General features: G+C 37.9%; 1 protein-coding gene across 1 annotated transcript; it reads right to left on the bottom strand.

Annotated features, from left to right (window-relative positions):
• Positions 1–419: 419 nt before the first annotated feature.
• Positions 420–8,929, bottom strand: LOC107654759 (tyrosine-protein phosphatase non-receptor type 23-like). The gene is made up of 20 exons (XM_016442002.1): positions 8,662–8,929; positions 7,987–8,061; positions 7,743–7,870; positions 7,559–7,635; positions 7,414–7,463; positions 6,063–6,194; positions 5,891–5,971; positions 5,656–5,781; positions 5,519–5,566; positions 5,248–5,304; positions 5,101–5,159; positions 4,934–5,013; positions 4,686–4,800; positions 4,506–4,571; positions 4,146–4,285; positions 3,568–3,873; positions 3,303–3,457; positions 3,020–3,171; positions 2,739–2,918; positions 420–2,514 (listed from the first exon to the last, which is right to left on the bottom strand). Exons 1-20 carry the CDS (start codon positions 8,743–8,745, stop codon positions 987–989), a joined length of 3,639 nt encoding a protein of 1,212 aa, XP_016297488.1. The 5' UTR covers positions 8,746–8,929; the 3' UTR covers positions 420–986.
• Between the last annotated feature and the right edge of the window lie 2,347 nt (positions 8,930–11,276).

The following is an 11,276-nucleotide window of genomic DNA, read 5'->3' as shown; positions in this document are numbered from 1 at the left end:
AGAAAGAAGGACTCACTCATATTAGACAATCCTAAAACAGAACACAACCAGACACTGCCATCATATGCCCATATTAGGGCAGTGGTGCATTTAACAATGGTACATTAGCACACAACAGCATGTTTATTGTATGATACACTATAATCTGCTATATTGGTTATATTTTGTATGCTATATTAATACGAATGCATAGGGCAAAACTTGCATAGGGAATCTGCTGAAGAGGACACTTAGTCTCAGACTAGTAAAAATTCACTTTTCACAGTAGGGACTTTAAAAAAAACACTGATGTGACTTAAGATGTTTCCTATACAGTTTGACCAAGCTTTATGTGAACAACTGCATATCCAGGTGCATAGTGCTGATAACACGACTCTTTATAAAGGTAGACATGTAAACACATTTTGAATTTTCAACTAGTTTAATTTGGAAATTTAAGCAGCTTTTTTATTATTAAAATTGTGTTACGGTGTATACAGCACTAAAATAAAGCTGTTTGTACTATATCACAAAATTATATGCAAGAACTAGAATAGCTTTTGTATCAAAATATTTTTGAAAAAGAGGAAAATGCATCCTAACATAGAAACAACCATAGTCAACTCTTCCTCATCCTCGTCATCATCATTCTCATTACAGTGCAAACTAAAGTGCTATTTAGGAATAGAAATTCAGAGTGAAATTAGACAATATTAAAGGATTGCATAGAATTGCAGTGCTAAAGCAGTTTTCTATTTGCTTGTAGTACATTTGCTAAGTCATAGTGTGTAATTACAGGTACAGAGAGTACAGTACAATTTTGTGTTAGTACTGGACATGTAGAAAAGGCAAGTATTAGTGTGTGTTCAGGCATCAGATTTTGTTTTGTGACCATAAAGGATCCAAATCACCAAGATCATCTTTTTTTGGCACCCCGTCGACTCGTCATTTTTGATTGTGCTCTGGATGGTATCCTGACTACCATTGACTGCATATGCACAGTTGTTTTAATGGGAATTAGTTTGGGACTGAATGCTGAGATTATCCACCTTGTTCTGGAGAGAATCCAGAATTGCAGTGGAGTCAGAACTTGGTGGTGCAGTATTTGATGTGGAAATCTGAACAGGTGATGGAATTGGTATGAGGGTGCTGCCAAGTGAAGGTGGAACAGGATTGTCCATCACTGGGGCAACTGCTTGTCCTGATGACGAGTGAGCCACATTTTGAGGGCCAAGTATTTGGCTTTGACCAGGCGTGTACATGGGTTGTCCCCCGGGTCTATTAAACATGGTGTTGAATTGAGATGGAATGGTCTGTTGACCCACGTGTGTTGGTGCAAATGAATACACATTACTTTGTGGAGGTATAGCTCCTGGTTGCATTTGGGGTTGACTGAGTGGACGAGGGACAAAAGGAACTTGGGAATTTTGGCTCAAGGGTGCCTGTGGTAAGACTTGAGACCCTGGATGTACTTGGTGGGGTGCAGGAATTTGTTGCGGTTGTGAAGATGGGAAAGATGTGGCGGCATAACCCATATAAGGCTGAGGCCTGTTTTGTGGAAGTTGTCCGGGGTGGAACTGATTGGAAAGAGTGGACTGAGGCTGAACTTGCCCTGGAATGAGGGCTCCATGAGGATGGGACACTGTCAGTTGGCCTGGTGGACCAAGCTGGGGTTGGGTATGTGGAAGTAATGCTGGCCGGTAACCTGAGGGAAGGCCAGACTGTTGCTGTGCTTGGCCTGGCATTGGAGGCTGGACTTGCCCAGGTGGAAAGGGCGGAAGGATTTGCCCAGGAAATGCACTTGTTGGTGTGGTTGAGGGGATGCTTTGTCTAGGCTGGGTGGTAAAGTTTTGGCATGGTGCTCCCTGTATGATCTGCTGGAAAGAGGAAGACTGAGGCATGCCAGACGGCATCTGATGCCCTAGAGAGTTTGGGAAGGATACTTGCTGTTGTCCTGGTAAACCAGGCCTAATGGAATTTTGGGGAATCTGTCCCATTTGTGGAGGCACAGAATAACCCCCTGTAACAGCAATAGGCCCACCTTGCTGCCAGAGAGCTGGATTGTACCCATGAGCAGGCACCTGTGGGGTGGTCGATTGGTTAACCTGTGGATGGACAGGTGTGATGCCTCCAGCTGGTCTTACCTGGAACTGCTGTGGCGACCCAGGGATTTGCAGGGGTGCAGAGGGCTGGCCATAAGGAACCTGTGGGAGATGGTGGGCCAACTGTTGCCTAAACTTTGGATCTGTAGTAGGAAACTGCGGGTTAGGATACTGAGTAGGCAGAAAAGGGTTTGCCCCTTGTGGCCAACTAACAGGAGTTCCACCATGATGAAAAGGATTGGAAACTACTGGAACTCGAGGCAAATTCATATTTGGAGGGAGGCTTCGTAGTTCTTGTGGGAGATCTTCAAAAGAAGCAACAGAAGGACCTACAGACTCAAGACTGGAAGGGCCAGATCTACGACCAACAACTTTCTGGCCGACCACAGGCTTTTGGGCGGCAGGTCTAGGAGGCGGCCCTTTTCCAATCTCCCTGCAGACAGTACATCAAACAAGCATGTGGTGAGAAAAATGGATGGAATCTGACATGAAATACCTTGAGTATTGAGTTGTAATAGTCTACTAGTTAATGATTTGAGCTGATAAGTAGGTTACAGATTCAGTACAAACAGAGACTACCTACAATGATGATTTACTCATATATTCACATACAAAATTTATTCAAAATATAATATCCTTCCACCTGAGACAACTTACTTTTCCAGCAAGGCAACTCGCTCTCCCTCTCTGGTTTGGCAATAGGACTTTGTTTTGTCCAACAGGGCGGAGGTCTTCTTGTCCATATCCTGGTAGAAGTCTTTTCCCTCCTCAGCCTTCTTCATCAAGTCCTCATATGCCTCAAATGAGGCAATCAAGGCCTGCACAGTGCTGTTCCATCTTCAGGACAAAATGAGGATTAAATACAATGCCACAGAAACAGATACTAACATTTGAAATCTGAGTCTTTTGACTATGAAAATACAGAGACAAAAACATACTGTTGCTCTGTGAGCGTGAGTGTCTTGCGGACAGGGGCGTACTGTACATTGGCTTCTGTTAGGGCTTTCAGGATGTTATCCTGGGCAACCAAGTTTTGTTCTATATATCCCTTCAGCTGATCATATTTCTTCAACTGCTCCGCAAACAATGTCTGAAACAGAAGAGAAGGAAAGAGATCATCAAACTTTTAAATTGTAGCCTGTCATTTGTACTTATTTTTATTTATCTCTTTGTGCTGCTCTGCTTTCAATCTATTTTGAACAGTTTCAGTTGGTCATTAACCTTGATCTCAGCACGATCTGTGGTTACAAGGACTCCAGTGATGTCATCTTTATGAATAAGGTCACGGAGCTGGCTCTCCAATGAGATCCTCTGCTTTCGCATTTCATCAACTTTGCCAAGAATAATCTTCATCTTTTGCAGGGATGACATTTCATCTTAGAGGAAAGTAAAGAATCATCAACAACTTTTGAATGAATTCACAACAGATCACTTCTATTTATCTTTCCTTCTTCTAAATGCATAAGTGCACATGAAACACTTTTACCTTGACTAAGTTCTGGCTGGGGCAGGCTCTTTCGGAGTTCCTCAATAGAACCCTGTAACAGACGAAGGTTTGGTATGTGCTGGTTCATGGCTTTGTGGAGCTCGGTGTTAGTGTTGCTGGCTGCCTGATGAGCAGCTTCATATTTCTTCAACTCTTTTTGAATATCCTGAAAGACTGCAGGCCTTGTCGGCAATCCCTTCTGCCCCACTACCTCCATCAAACTCTTATCCCCAGCCTCATCTTCCTCAAGGGCACAACGGACCTCATCCAGAGATGAACCAACATCGGTGTAAACATTAGATAGTGCTGCAACACACACATAATTGGATGTCATCAAATCCATCAAAAAAATAAATAAAAAATCAAACAACAATAGTAGATAATAGGAATTTGTTGGGTATTTGTTCAGAATTATCAAAGTTTACAAACTACATATTAGAATTCTTAGTTTTAATGTTGAACTGTCTGATTAAAAAAAGAAACATACTGCAAAATGTCAGAATGCACATTTAATTATTACAAAATTCATGTTTTTGTCCTAATTTTAAGTTTGTGTGTGTGTGTGTGTTCACTCTCACCTTGCATGGCCCGAATGAGGTTCTTGACAGTGTCTGGTCGTACACTGAGAAATGCACATTTTTCCAACAGAGCGTCAGGCAGAGATTTAAACATGTCTATTTTATACACAGAGTCACTGCTTAGAGACTCCATAAATTTCCTACACAGAGTACGAGAGAAAAGAGGAAAACATTTCAGCTACTGTACAAGCCTATAGATACACAGGGCAGATTTGCTTTGGGGTTAGTTCACCGAAAATAGGAAATTCTATCATTATTTGCTCATCATTCCTGGAAACCTGAAAGATTTTTTTTTTTAAGGGTGAGTAAATGATGACAGAATATCCTGTATTAGTCAGTATTTGTTTTTGAGTAACTTACTCAAGGATTTGGCTTTTATCCTCTATTTTAGCCACAGTGTCCCTAAGTAACTTTGCCTTCTCCTCACTAAGAGAGAGAAAAAGGGAAGAAAAAGACATAACAGTTACAAATATGAACTTTCCACATAGATTTTAAACATTAAAATAACAAGTAAAGCATGTTACTGATGCACCAGCTGACCTATAAAGGGATGAGGCCTCATGAGTTGCCATGGGTACAAGTTTAGAGAAGAGGTCAGGACCAGTGACACTTTGATCAGTTAGGTTTATAGGCAGGGGTTTCACCAACGATGCACCTGCATGGCAGATGTCATAAGAGTACCAAAGGAAGCAAACATGAACAAAATAATGATGGTTAAAATTTATTATAATTTATCCTAATAATAATTTATTATAATTTTAAAAGAAATATTAGAGCTGTTAGTATACCTTTTACTGCAGCCAATGTGTCCAGACCAGGCACAGACTCATGGTAAATAAAGTCATTGTCTTTTTTAGTTGAGTTATATCTGAAACAGACATAAAGTACAGTGAAAATGATCTCCAAATGAAAACACATAACAATAATAATCATAATAATACATTCAAAGTCTTACTTTCCACCAATCACATCCATTGTGAATTTCAAAGCTTCCTGTACAGATTCCGGTTGGCCCTGAAAAGGTCAATGAATAAACATGTAAACATGCTTAATAAACAAACGGGTTGTGTGTATCTGTGTGCATGTGTTTGAGAATCTTTACCTTACTCTGCTTAATTGCCTCATTAAGTTTGTCCAGTGATGACTGAAAGTAAGCGACCTGTGGAGAAACAACAGGTGGCCTCACAGTCATCAGAGGATATTACCCTCATATTCTACAGAGATGACGCTGAAGACCTCTTTTAAAAAGTACACCAAGTAATGTTTGTATAAAGTCGTATATCACCCAGTGAAACTATTACTTGGTGCACATTCAATTATGTCAAAAACTATGTATAACTAAAACATGTTAACACACACAAGCATGTACTTACGGCTTCTCCGTATTTCTGCTGTTCCTCTGACTGCTTTCCCATGTGTAACTAATGAAAATAAAATGATGGATGGTTTATGAAAATAACCAACAAGTTTATAAAAATGCATTGACATATGGTGAGTGCAGAGGTCTCACATGTGTGATGGCACTGAAGTAGCTGATCTTCATGTTGACGAGCTTTCTCCACTCTTTCTGAATCCTTCCTGGCACACATTCAGAATTATCCAACACCCTCAGACAATCCTTATAATAATCACACACCTGCAATCAGACATTACATTAGTGTTGAATGTTGATAGTGGCAAGTGAGTGACAAGAGCTCTGTAAAGCTGTTATGTTTACAGGGGAGCATATGTACAGAACTTCTTACCTGAGCACAAATCTTTGCTATTAAATGACTCTTCCTGTTGTCTAGTAAAGTTTTCTCCAGGAGACACTCTTGAGCTTGTGCCTTCAGAGAGAAAGATATAAAGGTTATGGAGGTTGTCCGAATCAAGTTGGAAATTAAAACACAGCATTTGTGTGGTAGACTTTGCGTTTACCAGCATGAGGCTGATGTTGACTGAGAGTGTCTGGCTGCTCATGTCAGAGCTGTAGCTGTGATTAAAATGGTCTCTGAGGTGAGCAAAAGCCCCAGCAGAACACTGGAAATGCGTACAGGACACTTTCATCCCCTTAACACACCAACATATAAACACAAAAAAGGACCAAAAGGTTAGCTTGAGAAATTTCAATTACTTATATTTTTTTAATGTTTCCTAATTGTTAATTTATTGATCTGTCAATTATTTTATGACATATCAGCATTAAAGGCTACATTCATGGCCAAACTCTTACAAATACTTTAATTAATAATATACAATAAATTAACAATATAATTTTTTACAAAGAAACAAAAGTAAATAAAGAAAAATAACTATGTATAAATTATATACAATCATTCAATTGATATTTGACAACAATTCTAATATTTTCCCACGAGAAACTTATTAAAAATAGCCATTAATGTAATTCAAGTAAAAACATTTTGTAGAATAATTTAAAGCAGGACATTCTAATAATATTTGTTTTACCATCAAGGGAGACACAAAGGCAATATTTCTCCTTTCAGTAAATATAACAAACCAATGTCTAGATCTTACATTTATAACTGACTGACTTCACATAAATTTGTTATGGATGTATTTATTCCATTCCAATTGCCACTTTTTGACAAAAATATAAGTCAGTATCGGTTTAAAGGGTTAGTTCACCCAAAAATTAAATTCTGTCATTAAGTACTCACCCTAGTGTTGTTCCAAACCCGTAAGACCTTCGTTCATCTTCGGAACACAATTTAAGATATTTTTGATGAAATATGAGGGCTCTCTGACCCTCCCATAGACAGCAAGGTAACTACCACGTTTAAGGTCCAGAAAAGTACCAAAATGATCGACAAAGAAGTCTGTGTGACATCAGTGGTTCAACTGTAAAGTTACGAAGCTACGAGAATACGTCCACAAGTGACGCAGTAGAGACGAAAATGTGGAATAAAGTAGTTCTTTTTGTTTTCTTTTCGCAAAAAAGTATTCTCATAGCTTCGTCGTACTTTGTCGATTTCTGGACCTTGAACATGGTAGTTACCTTGCTGTCTATGGGAGAGTCAGAGAGCTCTCAGATTTCATCAAAAATATCTTAAATTGTGTTCCCGAAGATGAACGAAGGTCTTACGGGTTTGGAACAACAAGAGGGTGAGTACTTAATAACAGAATTTTCATTTTTGGGTGAACTAACCATTTTACATTAGATGTTGATATTTGACATTTTGTAATTTCCAACTTAAGTGCTTTAGCAGCTATATCTGCCTGTTCATTTCCTAATTGCAAATGTGGAGGTGTAAATGTGCATGTTCACCTCTTCAGATAGGCGGTTATCCACAGTTCCTAGCAGCGAGTGCAATGCACCTAAAATGCAGTAGAGGGATTGTTGATGAGTTAATGCGCAAACATTTTTACAGTAATGAATATCTGTGCTAATGCTCTGGTTGCATTGAACTCACCCAGGTTATACAGGACACAAGCCTGTTCATAATTAATATCCTCATGTGTGACATTCCTCCCTGAAAAGCCATCAGTCCTGCAAGCAGAATGAAAGCTATAATGACATGTCCACCAGGCATCTTGCATATTGACAGTAGCACATATGGTCTCATATCAAAACAAGCACCAACTGCAATGTTTTACCATGTCACAGGCACTGCAGCCTCCTGGCCGGTTGCCATTGGAACACGACTCTGCAGAAAGTGCAGCTGGCCGCAGTATTTTCTAAGAGTATTGCAACCCTCAAAATCCCTCGGGATGTTTACCACACTCTGAGAATGAGAGAGATTTTCAGTGCAACCTTTTTAAATTGCTTGGTAACTGCAACGATATGCCACAGTGTGCAACTACATTTCCCACAATCCCACTGAACACACCACAAACAGACCTGCCTAAGTTGCTCCAGCCTCTTGAGTGCCTCATTGTAGTTCTCTGGGTTCTCACCATAGTTTATTTGAATGTACTGGGACAAAAGAGAGGGAAAAGTACGCTGTCACCTTTTAATATACAGTATAAAACATCACGATCAGACAACATCCTAGTGTTGTTGGCTCAATGCAAATTTGTAAAAATAAGGCTAGCAAATGTGAGGGAGGTCATTTGGTTTTCAAATGACCAGGTTACACAAGACATATGCTTACAAGCAGAAAGACCATCAGAAAATATCCATTTTAGAATAACTTAACTGTTATTGAAAGGACCTCTAAGAAATATAGCCACTGAAAGCATTTGTTAAAAATGTCAGCTAATTGCAAAAGACGTCAAGACAGATCAAAACGCGGAGTTATTGCGCAATATTCCAGACGTTTCCTTATGTTTTACTTTAATCAAAATACTTAAAACCAAACATGTTTTCTTGAGAATACTATCTTATCTGGTAATCATTTAAGAGGATTTAAAAAAAAATCTCTTTCCACCCTGTTAACCTTTTGTAAACTTGTAAGTTACAGAAACACAACAGACATTCTACCAATTTTAAAAGTTTCAGAACTCAAAGTGTAGTACATAACAGGACTTGTCCTTTCTGGCGCTGATCAGTGTTGTGTAACGGGCTGAATCTCACCTGTCTGACGGTGGGACTGAACTGAAACTCTCCCGCTTCCTTGAGCTCCAGCCAAATCATCGGCATCTTGGGAACGGCCTCCATTTTGCCACCACGAAGTACTAGTTCAACTTAACACAAGTTTTCGGCGGTTTCATACAATTTGTTTTTAATTCTCTAAAAAGACGAAGCTAATTATGTCTCGATTTGCTCAGAAAACTTGACGTCCCGGCCGATCCGCCTGACGCTCCCACCTTTGACTCTTCTTCACAACAAATACGTCACCGGAAGTACGTCACCATACGTAAGCGATTTAGATTAGCTTTATTACTTTGTTTGATTCCAAATATGTTGATAACACTTGCTCATTTTGTGGAAGATGAATCTATCTGTACTCAAACCGTTCAAATAAGTACGTAAATAAATAAATAAACAAAATAAGAGTTTGATTTGTAATCTTCTGAAATAGCCCAGTCTTTGGGTCTCAAAGAAATTATTTATTATAGTACTACATTTCATATGCATAATTGTATGTTGTCAGTTGCGTAACTTTATATCTGGCAACTGTTTATACACAAACAAACGTACTTTTTTTTTTTTTACCTCATTTCAATTAAAATTATTTAATATTTATTAAACTAAATAGAACAGGCGACGTTATCCAAATATAATGTATTGTGAAAAACGAGTATTGTGGGAAATGTTATTTTAATGCTCGTATTGATTGAATTTTGATTTGTCATGCAATTCTTGTACACTTTAACTATTGTTAAATGCTGTATTTTACAGAAATGCTTCATAACTTTATTAACGTTTATTATTGGTTTTCCCTCGTACGTGTTTACCCATTCACGTGTTGTGATTTGTATCCACTTGGAGGCAGCAGTGCATCAGTTTTCGTCAGTTTTTTTGATTAAGCTGAATTATTATCAACCATAACAGCGCTTTATGAAGTTAAGAAAACCCTCACAATGAAAACAAAAAGACAAATAGCCTACAACATTTAGAATGTCTGTGTGTAATATAAGCTGTGTGCTGTCGATAAACTGTACTCTCCCAAATACTGATCTTTTGATAAAAGCTGGTAAAAATATATTTAAAAATGTTAGCATAAAAATGCTTAAAGTGTCAAATTTAAAAGGTAGACCGTAGGAAATGTTCCCTTCCTTTCCTCTATAGATATCTAAAATGGGTTCTCATAAGCATTATGTTTATCTCTCCTGTAGATAAACACGTTGTGATCAGAGCTCCATAGCTCAGATACACACATATGGCAGCAGTACACAGCGAAAGGCCATAGGGAATCGTGACTCTCTCTATCACACATACTTTTAATAGCTTCCTTACACATGGCTGGACACGGGCCTTTGTTGCTCGGATCTTTTGTCCGGAGTCTTTCCCCTTCCAGCTGCTAAAAGACTTATTTTCAGAGCAGAGAAATGTCACCTGTGGGTACATGTGTGAGTGTACCTTATATTTAAGCTTGTGTGACAGATGGTTTATATAGCAGATATACTTAACCATTTATTGTGGATGTCAATGGTTAGGCTATAAAAGAAGAAGAGCTATAACCTTAAGGTAAGTTGCACATACTTATTATTTATTTTTTAAATATACTTTTTAATTTTTATAAAATATCTTTCATTTCATTTGTATTTCATTTTGTACATTTACTGCATTGTTTTATTTATTTATTTATTTGCTACTGGACAATTTGGAGCTTGCAGTAATTGTTGACATGTTAAAGAATTGATTTTCTTTTAAGTTTATTGATGCTTGGACCTGAAAATTAATCGTGTAGCAAGGTCACACATGATGCATCTGGAAGATCTGTTTGGAGAACAACATGTCTCACTCTTCAAGTCCTTGTTTCTCCAGAGGTGTCTAGAGCACTGGCACTCTGTATTGGTTGTTTAACATCCCAGTCTTTCCTGAGTGCAAGGCCTCCTTTCCTCCCTCTTCTGCGGGGTGGGGTGCTAATCTGCCTGCATGGGGCGGCCATGACATTTACCCAGGAATTATGGGAACATAATAAACTCTTAATCAAAGAGGCAATGACTTCTGCACAGAGCGGAGAGGGATGCATCTGAGTGTGAGTAAAAGGAAAGAGAGATATATAACAACTCAAAGGTAGACAAAGATGCTTTCACTTTAGAGTGTAACTATTCGTGAAATATTCATAACTAATTTACATCTCCTGTCTATGAGACATGACTAGTCCATCAGCACTCCTTTGTGTTCTACATTTATGACAAAGTTATTTTATTTTGATTGCTAAGACTTTCTTGTTCCAGCATTATTATCATTAAGTAAAACTATTTATTTATTTATTATTATTATTATATATATTTTTTACATATTTATTAAAATAGAAAGCTTAAATAACATCTAAATATAAGATGAAAAACTTATTTCAGTTAGTTAACATTTCTAAAATTAATAACTGGAAATAAAATTTAAAAAAAAAAAGAAAAATAAAAAAAACTAAATAGTAATATTTAAAATAAACAAGATCTAATAAAAATGACAAAAGTACATGACAACATTACTAAAATCTTACTAAAATTAAAACTGAAAGTAAAACTAACTAAAAAAACTAAACTAAAACAAAAAAAAAATAGTTCAAAATATTCATA

This window comes from Sinocyclocheilus anshuiensis, unplaced genomic scaffold (genome assembly GCF_001515605.1).
Source record: "Sinocyclocheilus anshuiensis isolate Anshui unplaced genomic scaffold, SAMN03320099.WGS_v1.1 scaffold195, whole genome shotgun sequence".
Taxonomy (NCBI): Eukaryota; Metazoa; Chordata; class Actinopteri; order Cypriniformes; family Cyprinidae; genus Sinocyclocheilus; species Sinocyclocheilus anshuiensis.
The sequence above is the reverse complement of the archived record's forward strand: the minus strand, read 5'-3'. Positions and strand labels throughout refer to the sequence as shown.

Excerpts from the sequence above, each read along its gene's own strand:
- LOC107654759 (XM_016442002.1), bottom strand. The coding sequence starts at position 8,745 with ATGGAGGCCGTTCCCAAGATGCCGATGATTTGGCTGGAGCTCAAGGAA. Across the intron at positions 4,801-4,933 it reads CACATTGGCTGCAGTAAAAG|GTGCATCGTTGGTGAAACCC; the intron begins GTATACTAACAG and ends TCTGCCATGCAG. Across the intron at positions 2,919-3,019 it reads CTCACGCTCACAGAGCAACA|ATGGAACAGCACTGTGCAGG; the intron begins GTATGTTTTTGT and ends TTTGTCCTGAAG.